Source organism: Sminthopsis crassicaudata, chromosome 2, assembly GCF_048593235.1.
Source record: "Sminthopsis crassicaudata isolate SCR6 chromosome 2, ASM4859323v1, whole genome shotgun sequence".
NCBI classification, from domain to species: domain Eukaryota; kingdom Metazoa; phylum Chordata; class Mammalia; order Dasyuromorphia; family Dasyuridae; genus Sminthopsis; species Sminthopsis crassicaudata.
The window spans coordinates 38,502,655-38,527,235 of record NC_133618.1 but is presented as its reverse complement, the minus strand read 5'-3'; the positions used below and the strand labels follow the sequence as shown (position 1 = coordinate 38,527,235).

General features: G+C 39.5%; 1 protein-coding gene across 1 annotated transcript in view; it reads left to right on the top strand.

Annotated features, from left to right (window-relative positions):
• CNGB1 (cyclic nucleotide gated channel subunit beta 1) overlaps window positions 1-24,581 on the top strand; it is a 105,420-nt gene that overhangs the window by 46,961 nt on the left and 33,878 nt on the right. The window contains exons 17-19 of the mRNA XM_074285878.1: window positions 8,037-8,214; window positions 22,201-22,308; window positions 24,350-24,507. Coding sequence (XP_074141979.1) covers window positions 8,037-8,214; window positions 22,201-22,308; window positions 24,350-24,507 — 444 coding nt within the window. The remainder of the gene's footprint in view (window positions 1-8,036; window positions 8,215-22,200; window positions 22,309-24,349; window positions 24,508-24,581) is intronic.

Below are 24,581 nucleotides of genomic sequence, written 5' to 3'. Positions count from 1 at the left end.
TTATTATACAGTTAATTGTTAGAGCCTTAACTAGGGTGAAATGAAAGGGGTGACTGTCCTTTAGGGTGTTCCCTGGACTAGGGCATCAAACTTGATAGTTTTTTAAAATTTTTTCAAACTTGGTAGTTATTGACATGAAAATAAATTACCATTCCATGTCCTAGCAGAATTCCATAGTCAAAAATTTTCTGAGTCAGAAGGGAGATCAGAAAAACCATTGGGTAACAAATCCATATTTCATTGAGAATCTCCCTCTTCAACATGCCCAAAAAGTGAGTTTTCAACATCTGTTCAAGGACTTCTGGTGAAGGAGACCCTGAGGAAACCCATTCTCCTTTTGGATGTTTTTTTTAATTTTTAGGAAGTTGTTCCTTGCATCTTGTCTCAACATACCTAATTGTGGTTTCTACCCATTTTTCCAAATCTGTTCTTGGAACCAAGCAAACATACATAGCACATAGTGGGCACTGAATCAATGTGTAATTAATCACATCCCTCTGAAGCCTCTCCTTCTTCTAGATTGAGCATCCAGGTTCCTTTAACTGGCCCATCATAGGGTAGGAACTTGGAGTCCTCCACCATCTTAGTTACCCTTCTCTGGATCTTCTTCAGCTTAGGGATATTCTTCCTAAAATGTGGTACTCAGAACTCAATACAATATCCAGATGCAGTCTGATCAGAGCTGGGTACAATGAATCTCCCATCTCCCTAGTTAAGTCTTTCCTAATGTAAACCAGGCATATGTATTTATGTTTGGTTCCTTCTCATTGTTGACTCATAGCTTGCAACCCATTAGTATCCCCGGATAACTCTCAAACTAACGGTGTTTTTCCCATGTTTTAATTATGAAGCTGAGTTTTTGAATTCATATTTAATTCTTTAAATTTCACCATATTTGACTCAACCCAATGTACTAGTATCTCTAGGTCTTTTTGGATCTTGACTGCCATTTAGTAAGTTAGCTATCCTTCCAAGCTTCATGCCATCTGCAAATCTGATAGCCGTGACGTCTGTGTCTTTAAGCAGTCAACCAAAGCCATATCAAACAGCAGAGATTCCTGGGAGCATGCCATTGGACACTGAGTCATTAATGATGAATCCTTGTGTCCAACTATTCAACCAAATCCACCTACACTGATTATTTCCCAGCCTGTGTCTTTCCATCTTGTCCATAAGAATATCATAAAATATCTAGTCATAGACTTTTCTAAAGTATAGGTAAATTGTATCTATATGAAAGGCAGTGTTGTATAATGGTTCCAGAGCTGGTTTTTTCAAAGTTAGGAAGACCAGGGTTCAAACCCTTTTTGTGACATATACTAGGTAAGGGACTCAGGGCAAATAACTCAACTTCTCAGTGCTTTATATTTTGCTTTCTCAGGTGCTAAACTGTACTGGGAGAGAGAGTTTCATCACTAATAGCTCCTTATATTTGGCAAATCACAGGTCTAGTCTCCATCTCTGTTCCTGTAGCACCCCCCAGATCTACCAAGTCATTAAAAAGGGGAAGGAAGTTGGATGTGTTGCTTTGATGAAGCCATTCTGATTCTTTGTGATCACTATTTCTTTCTCTCAATTTAAAATCAACCATTTCTTTAATAATATATTTTGACTTTTTTTCTAGTAATTCAAGCCAAGTTCCTTGTTCTACCATCTATAGATTCTACTTCTCTCTCTTTTTAAAACATTCAGGTGCTGTTTGATTTTTCTAGTATCACAGCATTTCTCTCTTCATAGTGTTTAGAACTCAATGATAATCACTCAGGTATCATATCTGAAGGGTTTTCCAGCCACCTGCAATGTAGTCATTTGGGTTGGATGACTAGAATCCATCAGGGGCTGCTAGGTGCTTTTTCACCATTTCCCTACTAATTATGTGTATTAAATCACAACCATTTTTGTCCCTTCTAGTTTAAAAGATCATTCTTCTTATTAAAATAAACAACAGAAAAAAACTGAGCATCTCTGCCTTCTCTCCATCATCCATTAGTATTGCCCCATCCTCAAAAGTAGTAGTACTATCCCTTCTTTCATCCCACTCTCTCCCCAGATTCAGCTTTAAAAATCCTTTTCCTCTTTTTTTTAACTTTCCTTGTTAATCTCATCACATCCTGACTTTTGTACTTCCTTCAGATATATATCACTATTTTGTACTCAGTTTGTTTTCTGCCTCCTTTTCATCTGTCTGTCTGTCTGTTTCTGTTTCTCTCCTCTCTTTCTCCACCCTTCCTTTCTCTTTCTGTCTCTCTGTCCCTTTCTTTCTCTGCCTCTCTCTGTCTCTGTCTTCCTGTCTTTATCTCTGTCTCTTTCTCTCTCTGTCTTTCACCTTCCCTTTGTATCCATATTGTCTATTTAAATGTTTCCTCTCTTTTTTTCTTCTTCAATAGAATTGCTTGTTTTGATGCCTTCTGAGTTTTTTTTTTCTTTGAGCTTTTCATCCTCCTTTGCTTGCTTGTTTGGTTGTTTTCCCTCAGTAGCAGATGGACTCTGCGATCAAGACAAACACAAATGACCACCTGGGCCCTGACAGAATGCCAGAATCTCAGAGCTGGAAGAGCTATCAAAGGTTCTCCATCCTCTTCTAGACTAAATGTTTTCTGCCCAACATTGCTGGTAAACTGTCGTTGAACTTCTGCTTGAAGAACTGCAGTGAGAGAGCCCACTGACCTCTGGAGAAGCCTCTTCGACTTCTGAGCTCCTCTCATTGTTAGGAAGATTTTCCTTATATCAAGCCTAAATCTGCCTCCCACTTCTGCCCTATAAGGCCAGGTGGAGCAAGGATCATCCTTCTGCATGAGACCACTGGTTCCTCACGTCTTGTGTCCTGTGTCCTGGACTTGAAATTAGGAAGTTTAAATCTATATGATCCTGGGCAATTTACTCAATTTACTCTGTCTTGGTTTACTTATTTATAAAATAGGATAATAATAGTACCTACCTCACAGAGTTATCAGGAAACTCCAACAATAAAACATGTAAAAGATTCTGAAAACCTCAAAGATATAGTTATTATTACTCTTCTCACTGTTGCTGTTATTCCATAGAGCAGGTTGACACATACTTGGGACTAAATTCCCACAATTCCCTCAACAGAAATTCTCATATGGTGTAGTCTCCAGATTCCTTACCTTCCTGGTCAGCTTCTTATAGTTACTCTTTCTCAAGTATAATGTACAGAACTGAATACGGGGCTCTAACTTAGAGCCTGACCAGTGCAAAGAACAATAGGACTATTTATTGCCTCTTCCATTCTGTGCACAGTGTTCCCTCTAATTTTGCGTAGGTCAGTATTAGCTTTGCAGTCATATAATAGTGTTGTATTTGTAATTTGTGGTCCACCATTTAGGTCACTGTCATAGTAAGAGCTGTGTACTCCACCTACTGATAGAGTGGTGAAGAGCTGCAGAGGAACATAATAAAAGCTGACCCCCCAGAATCATTAAATCTTTAGCCTAAAAACTGCTTTATCCCTGGGTTTTGCTGTTCAGCATTTGGGTTGTACAATTCAACTTGACAAATCTTTCCTGAATGGTGACCGTGTTGCCAGCTAACCCTTTGCTAGTCCCCATGGGAGATAACAGAGGAGCAAGATATAGGGTTCCCGTCTTTTGGGGATCTTTCAATCTGGTTTGGATGAAAAAGCTCCCAATGTCTGATTCGTTTGAGGAACCACACAAGATGACAATAAAGGGCTCAACTTTGTTAGAATGTAAACCCCTTGAAATTAGGGATTGTTCCATTCTAGTATTTGCATCTTGGATTCCTAACATGGTGGCCAGGGTATAGTAAACACTTAATAAATGTTTGTGGGGGTGGGCAGTTAGGTGGCACAGTGGATAGAGCACTAGCCCTGAAGTCAGGAGGACTTGAGTTCAAATTTGGTCTCAGACACTTAACACTTCCTAGTTGTGTGACCCTGGGCAAGTCACTTAACCTCAATTGCCTCAGCAAAAAAAAAAAAAAAAAAAAAAAAAAAAAAAAGAAAGAAAGGAAGGAAGGAAGGAAGAAAGAAAGGAAGAAAGAAAGAAAAATTTTTAAAAAATGCTTGTGGATTGATTGTATAAAAGCAGCAAGATGACTTAAAAGGATGAACTTTGTAATAGTATTAACCAAAACTGCCCAATAACAGAATGATCTGCTTCATGAAAGACAGAGGCTTAATAAATGTTTATTGATTGGTTGATTGACAAGACACTTGTCTCATGTCTGTATAATTCACATACTCAAGAAAGAGAACGGAGAGCTACTTGTTGTCAAGAGAATTGTCTGGGCTGGGAGGCTGGGCAGAGTCCGTTCTGATTCTGAGATCCTGTGACGGTTTTGCTTTTTGGGGGGGGATCTATATCTAAGATCCTGAATCTAAGTAGCATGGAAGGAAAGTGGCTCAGGGGCTCCTGGGTTCTAGCTAGATTTCTTATGCTCAGATAGCTTCTTTTCATATAAATCCTAGGGAGGAGAATTCAATTCAATTTAATCCAAATTAAACAAATGAAAACAGCTCCTGCTCTCAAGGAGTTTACAGTCTACTAGAAGACATGTAAATAACATGTTTGTACAAGAGATACAGGATCAATTGAAGATGACCAGGAAGGACTTCTTGCAGAATCCAGAGAATCCAGGAAGTGGAAGAAGAGAGTTCTAGGCATGGGAAACTAGGGACAAAGAATGCTAGGGGTGATATTAGGACCGATTTAGAAAGTCTTCATGGATATGAATCCAGACAGAGTTTATTTCTGGGAGCTCCAGCCACGGGACCACCGATGTCTTTCTATATAAAGGGAACCATTACCAGCAGCTGCCACCATGTCGCATCTCACATGATTCTGTGTTTCTTGTTACAGTCTCTGGGGTCCTGGCCTTTGCTTGAGGCTCTGAGGCCTCTTGTGCCATGTCTAAGCAAAGCCGAGATGTGGAGTTAGATCGCCTGGTCCAAGACAAGCCGCTTAGCCACAGGACCCCCCATGCTGCTTCCCAAAACATAGCCGAGCATCTCCCTAATGTGCCCAGCTACCGGTACCCCACCACCCGCATCCCTGTCCTCATCAACAGGAGGACGGGGGTGTCGAAGCCCAGTTTCGTGAAGGAGGCAAAGAGCTCAGTCCGCCGTTTAGGTAGTATGACCCTTCCCTTGCATGGCAGCCCTATAGGGATGGTAGCGCATGCCAGCTTTGGTATCTGCATGTTCTCAGCTGTGCCCTCCTTAGCAGTGTCGTGCCAGGTCCTTGGAGTGGTCTGCTTGCCTGGGATGTGGACGTGCTCTGTGAGCTAGACTTGTGCTTCTGGGGGAGATGGGCAAGGGGTGTGCCAGCCGGAATGGGGGGCAAAGGTTGGTGGGTTTGTTTCTGGCGGATTGAAAAATTAAGTGAATGATGTAAGTAAATATAATAGGTAGAATAAGTAAATAACTAAGTGAATAATGTAAATGAATATAGATAAAATAAGTGAATAATTAAGTGGATGATGTGAGTATAGGTAAAATAAGTGAATAATTAAATGAACGATGTAAGTGAATATAGATAAAATAAGTAAAAAACTAAGTAATATAAATGAATATAGATAAAATAAGTGAATATTTAGGTGAATAAAATAAAATATCTAAGATTACAAAGGAAACCAATTATATGGAAACAATTATCAAAATATCAAAAGAGGAAAAAAAACCCAAGCTCATGGGCTCCAAGTTAAGCACTCCCGATCTAGATTTTTAATCATGTTCCTAAAGTTTATTGGTGTGCTCAAATCAAGAAGCACCATGGGAGTGAAGGAAACTTTATTGTCCCTTCAGACCAAAACTTCTGAGGAACCTTAATAGGATTATAACAATATTTCTAAATTGTCTACTGCTTTGAAGTTTGGATGAAATTAGCATTTGATTTAATCATAGAGATCAATTAGCCCAATTTTCTCATTTTACAAATGAGGGAATTCAGGTCCAGGCAGGAGAAAGGACTATCACACAAAGAGTCAATCACAGACTCATAGATATAAAGGTGAAAAAGTGAAATTAGATGACATTAACTCAAATCTTTTCATTTTACATACGCAGTACCAAAGACCCAGAAATGCTTGGTGACTCCCTATGGTCTCATAGCTAGTAAATGCCAAAAGTGGGATCTAAGTAGGTCTCCATTGCATTGTCCATTACCCCACAAACTCAGGTCTTCTGACTTCAATTCCAACATTTTTTTCTATTGGGGAGTCTATGAACTGGGTCTTGAGCATACAGACTTCCATAATAGAAATTAGAAAGAATTTTCTAACTCTAAGATAGTTGGCTGGAACCAAGGATTTTAATCCTTAATTTAATTAAATAATTAATTTAGCATGGGACCTTCTGCTGGTTTTTGTTGGCTGTATTCTGGCCAGCACCAACCTCATTGATCTCTTTACCTACAACAAAGGCTGACAGAAGAAGCAGACCATTAACTTTAGCTTCTGATTCAAGGGGTACCACAATTCCAACATGAATTTATTAAGTATCTACTATTGTTTGCAAAAAATAGATATAGCCCAATCACCTTAGAATTTGGAATAGGTGGCACAGTGGATAGAGCACTAGCCCTGAAGTCAGGAGGACCTGAGTTCAAATCTGGTCTCAGACACTTAACACTTCCTAGCTGTGTGACCCTGGGCAAGTCATTTAGCCCCAATTGCCTCAGCAAAAAAACCCAATCTAAATAGGGTTTGTGGGCAGTATTTTATATATATATATATATATATATATATATATACACACACACATATCCACACACATATATGTATATATATATATCCATACACATATATATCCACACACATGTATATATGTCCACACACATATATATACATATGAACATATATGTATATATCTACATATACATGTCTGCATAATTATATATAGATAGATATATGTATTGATAGTTATATGTAAATAAGTATATACAAAATATGTATTTAAATATATAAATATGTATATGTTTACACATATGGAGAACAAAATTAATACAAAGGAGATATTTAGGTAGAGTTTTAGGAGAAATTAGGGGAGGGGGAGAGAAAGAGCTTTCACCTGGGGCATCAAGGAAAGCTTCACAGATAAAGTAGTGCCTGATTTGGGCCTTGAAGGAAGGAATTTCAATAGATAAAGAGGGATGGTTCACTTTATTCAAAGACCCCTCAAAAAAATCTTGTCCATGGTTGCCTGAAACATCCACCATTAGTGACATATTAATTAACATCCCATAGTGTGAATGATGTAGATGAATCATCTAAATGATGATGTGATTCTCCATAATGGGAGAGGCTGGATCCCTCTCTGTATCTGTCTGTCTGTCTCTGTGTGTATGTCTCTGTCTTCATCTCTTTCCTTTCTCCCTCTCTCTCCTTCTTTCTTTCTATTTGTGTCTCTATCTTTCTGTTTCTCTCTCTTTTTCCCCTTTTCTCCCTTTCTCCTTCTCCCTTTCTCTCTCATGTAGAGAATAGAGAGAGAGGTGCTAAAAGTGGGGAAAGAAGCCAGAATTGTGAAGTAGGACTCACCAATGCTACACTTCCAGACTTTAGAATTTGATTGTGGCTCAGCTTAGCCACTTACCCCCTTTGGTCCACCTGACAGATGCGTTGGCAAGGCGATGCTCACTGAGTGTACCTCCATTTCAGAGATTTTCTCCTGAGTACCCTGCTTTCTCATTGATAGCACCCAGAACTTTGAAACATTTTGAGCTTAGGGAAATTTGCCAAAGAAATCAAGGGAGAAAACTTCAAAATTGGGCTCCTCCAGGCAGGTCCCAGCACAACTTATTTAGAAGTGATGTAGCTCACAATCTGAGCAATAAGAGCCTCTTCCAGGTCTGGATGGAGTTTACTGTGCAAGAAACCCGATGTTTAGAGAGCAGGAAGGTGACTCTGCCAGAGGGCAAAACAAAAACAAAATTTTCACATTTTTCTCCAGGAGTGGCTCCTCTCCCCAAACAATAATTAGCACGTCCCTGGAGGCTCTGCTAAGTGAGTCCATTGGGAACTCTTTTCTCTCTGACTGTTAATTTTTTCTCTTCCTCCTCCTCCTTCTCTCCAAGTGGCTGCCACAAGAGAACACCCAGCTGTGAAAGTTGAAGATGCTGACGCCGAGAGTGAGCCCCTCCAGGTGGAGGAAGAGTCCCCAAGCCCAGTGTTGCCGCCACCATCCCCAGCCAAATCAGAAACCCTCACGGTGCCTGGCGGAGCTCCGGGAACCATCAGGTAATGGATGGTGTATAGCCAGGCTTTTCCAATTTCCTTCCCATGGCTGTGCTTTCTGACAGCCTCCTAACATCCTTGTGAAGTAAGCAGGGTAAGAAATATCATTCCCATTTGCGGAGAAAATTGAAACATGAAGAGAATCAGTAACCAGCTTTCCTTAGTCAAAGACTACAATTTGGGTTTGGTGCATGAGTGATATGCTGATATACAGTCAGCCTGGTGGGGTAAAAAAGAGCTTTGGATTTGGAATTGGAAGACTTGGATTCAAATCCAGCTCTGCTACTTATGACCCATGTGACTCTGCTCAAGTCATTAGCACTTTTCTCATCTATAAAATAAAAAGGATTTGGGAGATCTTTCCAGCTCTAAATCTCTGAACTGATGACAGATGACAGGGAGAAGGAGAAAGGGAGAAAAGGGGGAACAGAAAGAGAAACAGAAAGACAGAAATAGAAAGAAAGAAAGGGAAAATGGAAAGAGATGAAAACAGAAATACACACTGAGACAGATAGCTAGGCAGACAGATGCAGAGACAGAGTCAGAGAGAGAATCAGAGACAGAGACAGAAATAGAGAAGGGGAAAAGAGAGGGAAAGGGAGAAAGGAAAGACATAGAGACAGAAATACCCAAACACAGAAAGAGAGAGAGAGAGAAAGGGAAAAGAAAGGGAAAGAAAGAGGGGAAGAAGGAGAGAAACAGAAAAACAGAGACAGAGACAGAAATAGAAAGGAAGAAATAAAGACAGGGAAAGGGAGAAAGGAAAGAGATGGAGAGAGAGAGAGAGAGAGAGAGAGAGAGAGAGAGAGAGAGAGAGAGACAGAGAGACAGAGAGACAGAGAGACAGAGACAGAGAGACAGAGAGAGAGAGAGACAGAGAGAGAAACAGAGACAGAGAGACAGGGAGAGAAAAACACACACAGAGAGAGAGAGAGAGAGAGAGAGAGAGAGAGAGAGAGAGAGAGAGAGAGAGAGAAACACAGAAAGAGAGAGAGAAACAGAGACAGAGAAATAGGGAGAGAGAGAGAAACACACACAGAGAGAGAAAAACACAGAGAGAGAGAGAAACACACAGAGAGAGAGAAACACAGAGACAGAGAGAAACAGAGAGAGAGAGAAAAGAGAGAGAGAGAAACAGAAATAGAGAAACACAGAGAGAGACAGAGAGAGAAACACAGAGACAGAGAGAAACAGAGATAGAGAGAGAAACACAGAGATAGAAACAGAGAGACAGAGAGAAACAGAGATAGAGAAACACAGAGAGAGAGAAAAACACACAGAGAGAGAAAAAAACAGAGAGAGAGAAACAGAGGAGAGAGAGAGAGAGAGAGAGAGAGAGAGAGAGAGAGAGAGAAACAGAGACAGAGAGAGAAACAGAGACAGAGAGAGAAAAACAGAGAGAGAGAGAGACAGAGAGAGAGAGAGAGACAGAGAGACAGACAGAGACAGAGTCAGAGAACACAGACAGAGACAGAGTCAGAGACAGAGACACAGAGACAGACAGACAGACAGGCAGAGACAGAGAGATAGAGATAGAAATAGAGAGGGGGAAAGAAGGAGAAGGAAAGGGAGAAAGGAAAGACATAGAGACAGAAATACCCAAACACAGAAAGAGAGAGAGAGAAAGGGAAAAGAAAGGGAGAGAAAGAGGGGAAGAAGGAGAGAAACAGAAAAACAGAGACAGAGACAGAAATAGAAAGGAAGAGATAAAGACAGGGAAAGGGAGAAAGGAAAGAGATGGAGAGAGAGAGAGAGAAAGAGAGACAGAGAGAGAGAGAGAGAGAGAGACAGAGAGAGAGACAGAGAGAGACAGAGAGAGACAGAGAGAGACAGAGACAGAGACAGAGAGAACACAGACAGAGACAGAGAGAGAGAGACAGAGACACAGAGACAGACAGACAGACAGGCAGAGACAGAGAGATAGAGATAGAAATAGAGAGGGGGAAAGAAGGAGAAGGAAAAGGAGAAAGGAAAGAGAAGGAGACAGAGAAATACAGAGAGAGACAGAAAGGGAGAAGGAGAAAGAAAGGGAAGAAGAGGGACAAAGATACACAGAGTTAGAGAGACACAAAGGGAGAGGGAGAGAGAAACAGAGGGAGACAGACTGACATGGGGAGAGAGGGTGATAGAGAGAAATAAGGGAACATTGCTGAGGCTTAGGAATGATGGTGGCCCTACTGTAAATCCTCTCTAGTTTCCCTTTCTCTCGTCTTGGGTGAGCCTGACCGCAGCAGCGCTTTATCAGCCTCGAGCGGTGTTTGAGATCTAGCTCAGATGAAAGGGGATGCCAGATTTGGCCTTTCTTCTCAGGACTTGGAGACCACCCATCCTGCAGAAGCAGAGACGCCCCTCCCCCATTGTGCTGGGAAGTTGATTAGAAGTGAAAAATATCCCCCCAGACCTTCATTGGAAGCCCCTCCCTCTGAAAAGTGGGCAGCAGATTGGGGGGTCTCCATTGAGGGAGGGTCAGGGGGCTCTTTTCCCTGCCTCTCCTGAACAAAGCTTCTCCCTTGACAATGCAGCTCATCCAAGGGACCAGTTGGGCTCTGCCTGCCAAAGAGCAGACTAGAGAATGGGCCCTCAAGTCGAGATTAGGGACTCGGTACTAATGGGGAAGGGACAATGAGAGCAGGGTAGCGGGCTAGCCGCAGGGGGGAGCAGAGGGTGAACCCCAGAGACCTGATTTCTCAGCATCTTAAGCCAGTGCGTGAGCTGAACACTGAATGCTGGTCCCTCATAGGGTGAGTGGGAGGAAACTTCCAAAGCAGGGCCAGACATTAGCATCCTTATTATTACTGTGGGTTTCAGATACATAGCCCTTAAAAAGGGATCTATCTGGGCCTCCTGAAGAAAGAAAGCAGAGTATATTCTAGTGCAAAGAAATTGGATTTGAGAAACCGAGCACTGGGACTTGACTCTTGGCTTTGTCCATTACCGACCGCTGGACTTTAGGATCTCACTTACCTTCTTTGTACCTCAGTTTCTCCGTCTGCTAAATAAGGAGTTTTGAGCTTTAGGTTCCTTCCAGTTCTCAATCCTATGAATTTAATTCAGAGACAGTTTTCTCCATGAGGGGCTGTAGTCACAGCCCGAGACTGGGTATGTTGATCACGGATGGAACAAAAGTGGGGAGAACTTGGTTGAGGTGGGAAAAGCTGCAGAAATTCCCAGCCCTGATGAATGGAATGTGATGTGTTGACAGGATGATCCATCTCTTTCATCTGGTGGCTACTGTCTCCTTCCATCCTTCCCCCACTAGCCCTCACCCCCCTTTATACAGGCTTAAGATACTCCTGTTCACTACTCATAGGGTTGAGCTCCTCCAGAACAGTAAACATCTTCTGCCTTTTTTTTTCTTTTTTGGTATTCCCAGAACTTAGCACAGTGTATGGCACATAGTAGGTACTTAATAAATGCTAATTGGCTGTCAGGAGCTGGGAGAAAAGGCTAGAACTTATAACTGGTAAGTGTTTGAGGCCGGATTTGAAGTCAGGGTTTCCTGATTCTAGACCCTGTACTCTATCCTCTGAGTCACCTAAATGCCCATTTTTAGGAGTTTTAGTTGGGATCTAAAAGAATTCAGGGAGGTCAGTAAGAGCAGCAGTAAAGAAAGAACATTTCAGACTTAGAGGTTTGAATGATCTTTGATTTTTAGAAAATTCTCTTTGCTTCCTCTGGTCTGACTCAGTAGAGAGGATTGACTGAAGAGGCCTTCCTTTTGGTGGTACGTGGCCTTTGAAGAACAAACAGGAAATATTTGATTTTGAAAATATGAGGGAATTTCCAGCTCTCTCTAGAACTGTGATTTTTAACTTGGGGAGTGTGAGCCTTTTTTTTTTTTTATTTTGAGAAGCATAGTTCCTTTTTTATTTTATTTTATTTTTAATTCTGGACATTGCATTTTTGTTTTTTTTAATTAATTTTATAATTATAATTTTATTTTTGACAGTACATATGCATGGGTAATTTTTTTCAACATTATCCCTTGCACTCACTTCTGTTCCAAATTTTCCCCTCTTTCCCTCCATCCCCCTCCCCTAGATGGCAGGCAGTCTTATGCATATTAAATGTGTTATAATATATCCTCAATATATGTGTGGAGAACCGAATTTCTTGTTGCATAGGGAGAATTGGATTTAGAAGGTAAAAATAACCTGGAAAGAAAAACAAAAATGCAAACAATTTACACTCATTTCCCAATGTTCCTTTTCTGGGTATAGTTGATTCTGTCCATCATTGATCAACTGGAATAGTTCCTTTTTTAAAAAAATATATTTTAGTAATATATAGTTGATTTCTTTGTAACCCTAAGTATTTTATGTTATTACCATGCTTCTGGGAAGGTGTTCACAGACTTCCCCAGAATGCCTCAGAGTCCACATCATTGAAAAAGGCTAATAACCTCTGATCAAAATCAGACCCATGCTATGAACCAGCAAAATTAAACAGGAGAATTGCCTATTTTGAAGCTATTTTTGAGATAAGGTAAGATTATTTTTCTTGCCAGATTAAATTTGTCATCAAATCTCCCCTTGAGAAAAGGTGAGCAGGTTGGAGAGACAGCTAACATGTTGGTTCTTCTCATGCTGGTCAGATTCAAATCCCTGACTCATTAACAACTCAACACTTCTTTCTTTTTTATTTTTTTAGTTCTTCTATGTTTTATTTTTTAGGTTATTTTTTCATTTTTATTTAAAAATGAGTCATTCAACACATTTCTTTCACATTCACATTGTGAAAAACACTGTGCTGTATCTTGAGGACATTAAGTGGGGGGTGACAATTTCTGACCTCAAGTAGCTCACATTTTATCAGGAGATACAGCATGCAACAAAATACAAAAATATATGATAATTTGAAAAGAGAACTAGCACTATCATCCCAGAAGGCCAAGAAAGTCTTCCCATAGAGGATGGAATTTCAGATGAGTCTTGAAGGAAACCAAGAGGTTGAAGGGAGAAGACAATGTTCTTTGCAAAAGTGTGGAGATGGAAAAAATAGAAGAATGAGTTCAGAGAAATAGTTCAGTGGGAAGGTGGAGTGTGAAGAGGAATAAGGTAAAATCAATCCTGGGAAGGAAGGTTAGAGGCCAACTGTGAAAGGACTTTTAACTCCCAGATCCATGGGCTTGTATATTATTTCAGAGGCAATCAGCTGCTTCTGGAGATTTTTAATGAGATAGTAACATGGGCAGCAGCTAGGTAGAGCTCTGAGGCTGGAGTCAGGAGGACTCATCTTATTGGGTTCAAATTTGGCCTCCAATCAGGTATGACCCTGGCCAGCCACTTAACCCTATTTGCTGTCTCAATTTCCTCATCTTTCAAGTGAGCTGGAGAAAAAAATGACAAACCACTCTAGTAACTTTGACAAGAAAACCCCAAATGGGGTCATGAAGAATTGGACACAACTGAATCACAAGAGTGACATAGTCAGACTTATACTAAATATAAATTTCAGATACTTCTGTTCACTACTCACAGGGTGAGCTCTTTCAGGACAGGAAAGCTCTTTTGCCTTTTTTATATTAGCACAGTGTTTGGCATGCAGTAGGTACTTAATAAATGTGAATTGACTGTCAGGAGTTGGGAGAAAAGGAGAATGGAAGAAGAGATTGGAAGGAGAAAAATCAATTAGGAGGTCACTTCAAAAGCCCAGAGGAGAAGTGATAATAATGAAGATGATGATAGCTAATATTTATAAGCACCCACTATGTGCTAGACATTGTGCTAAGCTTTTTACAAATATAAGCTGATTTATATGATGAGAACTGAATTAGGATGGTGGCCATGTGAACAGTAAGAAGATGGATGCAAGAGATGTCAGAAAAGTAAAATAAAGATAACTGGAAAGACGTTGAAAGATTGAAAAATTAGAGATGATTTTGTGATTGTAAGCCTTTTTGATTGGAAATATGATGGCGCCCATAATAGAAATAGGGAAGTTTGGAAGTGGGGAAGGGAGAATCTAACAAGTTCTATTTTGGACAATGATGAGATGGATGCCTAGGGTACATCTGCATGGATGGAGATGGTCAGGAAATAGTTATCCCTGGGGCTGGAATTCATGAGATGATACAGGGTTTTTTTGGGAAAAAAATGATAAAAATCAGGTTAAAATCGGCAAGTTATCAGTTTGTCATTGTTTCCTATTACTTCATTTTCGTACATATTCTAGCTCAGGACTGAAAAGTAAGATTCCTTGCCTGCTTGTTTGCTTTAAGAAAGATGTCTTTCTCATGTTAAAATTGCTTTTATTCATGAATCAATGATAATAGGGTTGATTTCTCCTAATTACAACTTACATTTATTCCACATTAGATTTGCTGGGTTAGTCAAAACTTTCATGTGCTGGCAAGCTTTCACCAAAGGCATATTTATAGGTCTCATTAAAGGAGCTTTCATTTATAAATGATTAACCTTCCCAATATACAGGTCTGAGTAGTGAATATACTAATTGTTCTTTCCTATAGGAAGGAATGACCATTGTGGGAACCTTCAATCCTTTACAAACTTAGTCTTTGTTCTTAGGGATCGTAAATGATATATATATTTTTTGAGCTCTCTCAACTTCCTTACTCTGAAGCTCAAGGCTTTTGTGACTCCTAAAGGAAGTTCTCAATGGAGCCAAGAGCCCTATCATCGCTGGGCAAACCCCCCTGGCCCAAGATCAGGAAAATCAAGAAAGAATCAAATCCTTTGAGTTTCTTTGTTCCAAATGTCAACCTGTCCCAGTCAGTTTGACCAGGAGCCAACTGATGGACTCTGATAAACTCCAGAAACTGTTAACAGTTGCTGTTGGGTAACCACAAAAATCCTGCCACCATGGAAATGCATTCATTTATTCACACAGTAAAGAGTTATTAAATATCTACTATTAAATTGTAAGCTGATTGAGGGCAGAGACTATCTTTTGCTGCTTTTTGTATCCCTCAGATCTAGTAGTCACTTAATAAATGTTTAGTGAATGATTGATTGATAACTATGAGACTCGGTTTTCAGTTTGTAGAACAGTTAGCATTTGGTACCTAATACCCACTAACTGTTTCCTCAAAAATTTGATCTTAAGCAATATGGGGACACTTTGTTATAATTTATTAAATGCCACAATGTTTCACAGTTTAATAGAAGAGTTTAGTTAGGCTTTATTAACTGAACTAATAATATTATTGGAGATATTGATCCTCAGAACATTATTATGTGGGCTATGCTTATAAAAATGCTTGCTCTGCCTACTTTCAGGGATTGTCCTGAGAAAAGAACTTTCTAATCTCAAAGAGCTATGGAAATGTGAGTTATTGTTACTATCATTATCTTTATTATTATGAGAATAAGTGTGATTATCATGGAAAGATGAATTGTGAGTCAGAAGACCTGGACGTGAATCATTTATATGATTCTGGGCAAATAATTTCCTCTTTCTGGGCCTTGGTTTACTCATCTGTAAAATGAAAGAATGAATCAATCTCGTGTAGCCCAAATGTGGGTGATCTTGAATCTGTTCTGCTTCTCCTTCTCCCTTTGGTTGTACCATCTAGGTACATCACTTCGCTTTTTCTAGCAATTCATTGTTGTGATTGTAGTCAGGGAAAGACGCTTCTTTGGCTGGGTTAAGAAGGCCCCATGGGAAGTGTATTAGGTAATAGTCCCAGCTGCTTGGTGGCCAATTTGGTCCCAGAGATGGATTTTCATTTTGCTGACATTGCTAGCCAGATGACTTCCATAAAAAGAGTTGGACTGAATACCCTCTAAGGGCCCTTCTCCTTCCTTTCCCCCCTCAAGTTCCTGGGTCCTTATAGGACTGCTGAAAAGGGGCCTAGGGAGCTATCAAAGGCAATGCATATCTTATAGTATAGTAGAGGCTTTGAATCATAGCCAGATCCTCACCTATGGCTGAGGACAGATCTGCTCTAGGGCAGATGGGAGTATTTTTCATTTGTCGAATGTCATGCATGGTATAAGAAAGGTGGGAATGTGAGACCCTCAAGCTTCTGCTACACAGCAGAAGATACTAAGTAGAATATATTACTTATATATATATATATTATATATATTATATATATATAATAAAATATCAACATGCAATACATAATAGATTAATAAATAATTGTTATATTACATGATTTTATATGATATAGTTAAATATAACATAATAAAATATGATTATGATTATTAGTAATCATGATATTTTAGGAGCAACAGTAATAATCAGAGGAAGAAAGTTGGTCCCTAATTTTATAGGCATGATCATTCAATGAATACTTTTGTAATATTGCATTTGTATTCTAGTAATAACTAATGTTATTAAAAGGGCAGCTAGATGGCATAGTGAATAGAGTGCCCAGCTGGGAGTCAGGAAGACTCATCTTCCTGAGTTTAAACTTGGCCTTAGATATTTTCTAACTGTGTGACTCTGGGCAAATCATTTGACCCTGTTTGTCTTGGTTTCCTCATCTGTTAAATGGCTTGGAAAAGGAAATAGCAAATTACTCCAGTATCTTTGCAGAGAAAATTCCAAACAGGGTCACAGAGAGTCAGCCAAGCTCCAGAGCAACAGTAGGCATTATGAATACGAATGCTAGCCAGTCCCTGCCCTCAAAATGCTTACATACTAATGAAAGATGTCCCAAGAATTGGAGCTGAAGGGGATGATGAGTTAACAACTGAGCTGAACTGAAGACTCAGTTGGCCTGGGAGGAACCAGCCAATCAGAGGGAGAGGTCACAGGAACAGGAGGGCACTCTGTCCAGGGATGGAGTGAGCTTTCAGGTTTCTGGTTTGGTAGAAAGAGTCCAGTATCAGAGAGATAGTGTTGCTCCTCCCAGGCTCTCCCCACCAGGAAGCAATCTGGCTCCTTCCTGGGAGTGTCCTGCAAGAAGATACCTCTTTCCCAATAGATCAGAGGTAGCAATACTATAGCCTGAACCCCTGGAAACTAGTTCATACTCCAGTGTTCAGCTGGCTCTGCCCATTTAAGGTAAAATACGTGAGATAAAAATCTAGACATTGATTTAACAACAGCAGGAGACAGATGAAAAAAAAATTTAAACCTCCAGGGCTTTTATACCAACTTTCCCCTTTGCCCCCCAAAAGGAAATTCCATTTAGCCCAGTTGATTAAGGTCATAAATTTGTACCTTCAGTTCTCATTGTAAATTTCTGGTTTACCTTGGAGGTTGTGACACCTCAGGAGAAAGCCAGGAAATCCAGGGATACTGATGGTGCTCTCCTGATAACTTACCTCTATTGTATGTCTGTCCCCTTTTCCTTCCCTGGTGTCCGTAAGGGAGAGCTTCTAGATGCATCTGTAAAGTAACTCAATTTCAGATTTCCTGGTTTGGCCCAGTTGGTGCTCCAAATGTCAGGGCATTTAAACAAGGTGATTTCCTTCCACAGTTTAAGTGTTTTTTGATCCCAGAGCGGAAGTACAGAGTAAGAAACCTTGACATCCTGTCAAGCCATAAAACTTTAGCAAGAAACACTGGAAAACTCAGTTTACATTCCAATTCTTTCTAGTTTGCCAGAATAATGATTTATGGACATTTAGATTTAATCTTGCCAAGGGAAATCCTCATCCATCTTGCTCATGCCACACCCCCAAGCCATACCTCCTACAACACCCTTTTCCTGAAGATCCTGAATAAAGTGGAAACCACAGCTTTCCCAGGCTGCTCATTCCACTTTGGAATTGCTTTAATTAGTAGGAAGCCTTTTAGGACATCAAGCTGAAATTTTCTTCTTTGTAACTTCCACACATATGATTCATAGAATTTGAAACTTCCCAATCTGACAAAAGCCCTTAAGGATTATGATACAGTGGGGAAAATGCTAGTTAAAGGAACTCAGCTCTTGACTCACATCCCTCATTTATTACTTGTGGGAGTTTTTGAGTCAATCACTTCAAGTCTCTGAGCCTCAGTTTACTTATCTATCAAATGAAGGAATTAGACTAGGTAATCTTTAAATTTCCTTATAACTCTGGATCTATGGTCTAATCCCAGTCATATAGAAGAGAAAATAATCAGTAAAAGGAAGTTCCTTGCTCGAGCCACAGAGCTAATTTGTGTCCATACTCTTAGATCAACTCTCATAGAGGAGAAAACAGAATCAGTAAAAAAAAGTGACTCACAGAGACTCAGCCAGACAATTAATGTCAATGCTAGTATAACAAACCAGATTTCTAGATTTTTTAATCCAGTACTTTTTCCCATCAGGTAAGCTGTTGATATAGTCCAAACATGAGGTGATCAATTCATGGAGTGATGTCAGTAGAAGTGGATGGTGTGGATAGAAGAGATATTGGGAGAGTATAATTTAAAGGATTTCATTGGATATGGAGAATTATGGAAAAAGAAGAATCACAAATGAGGGCTCTGATAGTGGAGGCTAGAAAGATGGTAGGGGTACCTTTCTGTCTTAGCTTATTCAGTTGGATTTTTAAAAAAATCAAAATGTTGTTACATATTTTGTTCTATTTCTTTTTTAAAATTAATTTTATAATTATAAAAAAATTTTGACAGTATATATGAATAATTTTTATAACATTATCCCTTATATTCATTTTTCTAAATTTTCTCCTCCCTCCCTCTACTCCTTCCCCTAGATAACAGGCAATCCCATACATTTTACATGTGTTACAGTATAACCTAGACACAATATATGTGTGTAAATACCATTTTCTTATTTCATGTTAAGTATTGGATTCCGAAGGTATAAGTAACCTGGGTAGATAGACAGTAATGCTAACAGTTTACACTCAATTCCCAGTGTTCCTTCTCTGGGTGTAGCTGTTTCTGTCCATCATTGATCAACTGGAAGTGAGTTGGATCTTCTCTATGTTGAAGATATCCACTTCCATCAGAATACATCCTCATACAGTATTGTTGTTGAAGTGTATAATGATCTCCAGGTCCTGCTCATTTCACTCAGCATCAGTTGATGTAAGTCTTTCCAAACCTCTCTGTATTCTTCCTGCTGGTCATTTCTTACAGAGCAATAATATTCCATAACCTTCATATACCATAGTTTACCCAACCATTCTCCAATTGATAGACATCCATTCATCTTCCAGTTTCTAGCCACTATGAAAAGAGCTGCCACAAACATTTTGGCACATACAGGTCCCTTTCTCCTCCTCAGTATTTCTTTGGGATATAAGCCCAGTCGTAGCACTGCTGGATCAAAGGGTATGCATAGTTTCATAACTTTTTGGGCATAGTTCCTAATTGCTCTCCAGAATGGCCAGATTCTTTCACAACTCCACCAACAATGTATCAGTGTCCCAGTTTTCCCACATACCCTCCACATTCATCATTATTTGTTCCTGTCATCTTAGCCAATCTGACAGGTGTGTAGTGGTATTTCAGAGTTGTCTTAATTTGCATTTCTCTGATCAGTAGTGATTTGGAACACTCTTTCATATGAGTGGATATAGTTTCAATTTCATCATCTGAGAATTGTCTTTTCATATCTGTTCTATTTGTTTTTAAAAGTTTTATTTTACATTTTGTTTATTTTCAAGTTTTATTTTATTTTTTAGATTGCCAGACATTTATTTTCTCTTGCTCCCAATCTTTCCCCAGTTTAGAAAAAGAAAAACAAAACCTTTGTTACAAACATTCATCATTAGGCAAAACAAATTCCCATATTGGCCATGTTCAAAAATCTGTCTCATTTTGTCATCTACTACCTCTTGGGTCAGGAGCCAGGTAGTATAAATCCTTAGTCCTCTAGAATCCATGGTTAATCACTGCATTAGGGTCTTAAGTCTTTCAAAATAGTTTGTCTTTTAGCATTGTTGTTGTAAATAAATTCTTCTGATTCTGCTCACTTCCTACTGTGTCAGTTCTTATTAGTCTTCCCAAGGTTCTCTGAACCCACTCCTTTCATTATTTCTTACAGTACAATAGTATCTCATCAATCCTTACATCATAATTTATTCAGCCACTCCTACCCTAAAGAGCATTCCCTTAGTTCCCAGTTCTTTGTCACTACAATAAGAGCTGCTACAAATTTCTTTGTGTATAAATGGATCCTTTCCATCTCTTTGATGTCTTTTGGGGGGCCTCTAGAAGCAATTTGTCCAATTTCTGACATTATTCTTTCAAATGATTTAATTATCCCTGTCCTTAAAAGTCCCAATTAGGGCTTTCATTCAAATCCCTTTCAATCTGAACCTTTACCCTTGGATTCTGCATTTCTCTTAGTAACATTCTACAGCTGTAGAAACATCGTGATATTAAAAGTGAATCAATCAGTTTTTTCCCGGTGTTCCCACTACTGCTTCAAATAGAAATATCTAAAATCTGAAATCCAGTGTATATTTCTGGGTACCACATTTTAAGGGAAATAATCTGAAGGGCATATAGATGGAGTGACATATTCAAGGCATATGAAAGAATTAGGATGTCTATCCCTGCGCAGAACAGCCTCTATATATAGCACATAGATGACATTTAGAAGACAAATAGCCATCTTCCAATATTTAAGGATTGTCATAGGGAATTAATGAATGGATGGATGAATGAAAACATTTATTAAATTCTTACTATGTACTAAGTATTCTGCTATGCATTGGCAATACAAATAGAGAAGAAAGACCATCTTTGCCCTCAAAGATCTCTGTGTTATTAGGAGAAGAGAACAGATGGGAGAGAGAGAGTGAGGATGGAAAAAAGGGAGAAAAAAGAGACAGAAAGATAAACAGAGAGACATACACAGAGTCTCTGAGAGAGAGAAAAAGAAAGTGCATGAGAGAGAGAGAGAGAAGACAAGAGAGAGAAAGGAGAGAGAGAGGGAGGGAAAGAGAAAGAAAGAGAGAGGGAGAGGGAGACAGAGAAAAAGGGGGAATGGAAAGAAAGGAAAGGGAATATCTGGGAGTGAAAGGGGTAGAAGGGGGAGTGGAGAAAAAAGGAGAGGAGAAGAGAAGAGAAGGGAAGGGAAGAAAGGACAGCTTCATCTGGAAATTAAATGGAAAAGCCCATTGTCCTTAGGGTAGGGCAGCAAAGCAGATGGTAATTCATTTTATTTAGTCTTTTTTCATTAATAAAATTATATAGTATTGACAATGTCCAGGACTTTGGTAATGAGAACTTATTTTCTGGGTCTTCAATATTTATGGCTTCTGGTGTGTATGTATATGGGGGAAATATGTAGTATCTGCAAAAGCTGTTGAGGTCACACCTTCGTAAGGGTTTCTTGCTGATCATCTCATCAAGGAAATTATGCAGATCTTCTCTAGGGATACACTGGGTTTTGGTTTAAGTTCTTTCTGACTTTCTATGACCCCATTTAGGGATTTCTTGGCAAAGATACTGGAGTGGTTTGCCATTTGCTTCTCCAGCTTATTTGATTGACGAGGAAATTGAGACCCAAAACAGGGTAAAGTGCCTTGCCCAGGTTAATACAGCTAAAATGTTTGAGGCCATATTTGAACTCCAGTAGAAGGGTTTTCTTGATTCCAAGCCCAACGCTCTATCCGCTGTACCACCTGACTGCCAAAATATAGAACACTTTCCCATGTCCTTGACCCCAAGTAAGAAATCTGTCCGTAGTTAGTGTTCATATAGTGTGCCCTTTTGTACTCCGTTTGCCCATCTGTTAATTTGGAAATGAGAAAATAAGCCTCACAATCTTTATTTTCCTAGGGGGGAGAGTTGTCTAGGGGGGCAGTGCTGCTCTTCTAAGGGCTCTTGGTGGTGGCTCCTTCTTTATGAGGATAGTTTCCCTCAATAGGAAAGAGCACATGCATTGAGTGCACTGCAATTTGTGAATAGATCAACATGGTAAAACAAAGATGGTTCCCTTTAAAAGCCTCCTGCTCTTGCATCCACTTTAGGGAATCAGAGGCCGCACTAGCTGCCTGGAAGGTTGTCCCTAATGGCACTGCTGACACATGATTCTGCTTGTGTATTTCTCATTTGTGGAGCTTAAATAGATGCTGCCTCCATGAGTCCCTCTGCATATGGATGAAAATGTCTTGGGTTTCTCTCTAGGAAGAAGCTGCCATCACAGGATGAGGAGGTGGAGGAGCTCAAGGCCCTGTCTCCAGCACAATCTCCAGTTGTTGCCTGGTCTGGCCCGTCCAGTCCCCAGGGAAACGAGTGAGTTGGAAATGCTCTAATAGAAATAATTAAGGCTAGCTCAGCATTTTGATAACTCTTTGATTAAAAGTGGAATATAATGAATTTTTTGATGGGGCAGAAAGTAGCTTATTTTGTAATGATGTTAAGCAAACATGTTGCAATCTCATAGGGTTAAGCATGAGAGGCTTATATGCTGTGGTTTGCAGTCAGGTCTTCTGGATTCAAATCCTGGTTTTACTACTTGAATGAATGCTGAAAGGCATTTATTTAGTGCTTGCTGTGTTCTAGATATTTACCTTAGATAAACCACAGCATTTCTTTGGGCCTCAGTTTTCTCATCTGTAAAAGAAAGGGGTTGGACTAGACCTAGCCTCTTCCAACTTCCAATTCTATCTATTATGTTATTTTTCTTCTCTTCTAGGTGAACAGTCACACAATTTGTTATTTTGTATCTCACTGTTCAAGTTTATATTTCTTCGTTCTCTCCTTTTCCCTTCCTTCCTTCATCTTTCCATACATCTATCTATATAATCTATCTGTCTATCTGTCTACTCACCTATCTCTCTCTCTGTCTCTGTCTCTCTGTCTCTCTCTGTCTCTCTGTCTCTCTGTCTCTCTCTCTCTCTCTCTCTCTCTCTCTCTCTCTCTCTCTCTCTCTCTCTTCTCTCTCTCTCTGTCTCTCTCTCTCTCTGTCTCTCTCTCTGTGTCTTTTTTTTCTCTCATCTATCTATCTAGCTATTATCTATCTACCCATCTCTCTATCTACTTATTTATATTATTTATTTATTTACTTATGCATAAATCTATCTTAACTATCAACTATCTACCTATTTATTCATCTTTCTTTCTCTTTTCATTCTTCCTTCTTTCCTTCTTTCCTTCCTTCCTTCCTTCCTTCCTCCTCCCTCCCTCCCTCCCTTCTTTCTCTCTCTCTTTCTTTCTCTCTATCTTTCTTTCTTTTTCTTTCTTTTTCTTCCTTCCTTCCCTCCTTCCCTCCTTCCCTCCTTCCCTCCTTCCCTCCTTCCTTCCTTCCTTCCTTCCTTCCTTCCTTCCTTCCTTCCTTCCTTCCTTCCTTCCTTCCTTCCTTCCTTCTTTCTTTCTTTCTTTCTTTCTTTCTTTCTTTCTTTCTTTCTTTCTTTCTTTCTTTCTTTCTTTCTTTCTTTCTTTTTCTTCCTTCCTTCCTTCCTTCCTTCCTTCCTTCCTTCCTTCCTTCCTTCCTTCCTTCCTTCCTTCCTTCCTTCCTTCCTTCCTTCCTTCCTTCCTTTCTTTCTTTCTTTCTTTCTTTCTTTCTTTCTTTCTTTCTTTCTTTCTTTCTTTCTTTCTTTCTTTCTTTCTTTCTTTCTTTCTTCCTTCCTTCCTTCCTTCCTTCCTTCCTTCCTTCCTTCCTTCCTTCCTTCCTTTCTTTCTTTCTTTCTTTCTTTCTTTCTTTCTTTCTTTCTTTCTTTCTTTCTTTCTTTCTTTCTTTCTTTCTTTCTTTCTTTCTTTCTTCCTTCCTTCCCCTTCCTTCCTTCCTTCCTTCCTTCCTTCCTTCCTTCCTTCCTTTCTTTCTTTCTTTCTTTCTTTCTTTCTTTCTTTCTTTCTTTCTTTCTTTCTTTCTTTCTTTCTTTCTTTCTTTCTTTCTTTCTTTCTTTCTTCTTTCTTTCTTTCTTCCTTTCTTCCTTTCTTCCTTTCTTCCTTTCTTTTTTATATATCTACTTTTTCATTTAACTAGCTAGTTAAAGTTTTTGAGGAAAAAAAAAACCAAATCAACAAATCTCACTAAAAAGTTCAAAGTAGAACTGATTCTATACTTTTCTCAAATTTTTTAATTGGACTAAAGCTAGAAAATGCCTATAATCCCAGAAGTGAGTGAATCTCATTCCAGCCATGAACCCTGAAACAAAATGATGTGGTTTTTTGATCCCAATATAAAATCAGAATAAGGACAGGATTGAGAGGTTGAATATGGAGGGCGATGGGGAAAAAAAAGCAGGCTTTATTCTCCACTTGTTCTTCTACATGGATTATTATTGTTGTTATTAGTAAGGATGTTCAGCATATTTTGCTTCCCCTTCCACAGTGGCGATGAACGTGCTGAGTCTACAGCCAGCCAGAATAGTGCGGTCATCAATGACCGGCTCCAGGAGCTGGTGAAACTCTTTAAGGAACGGACTGAGAAAGTAAAAGAGAAACTCATTGATCCGGATGTCACTTCAGATGAGGAAAGCCCTAAACCATGTGAGTGAGTAATGAGGTGGTGGAGGAGGGAGGAGGGAGGAATCTTGGATGCAATTCCCAGAGTGTTGAGCGTC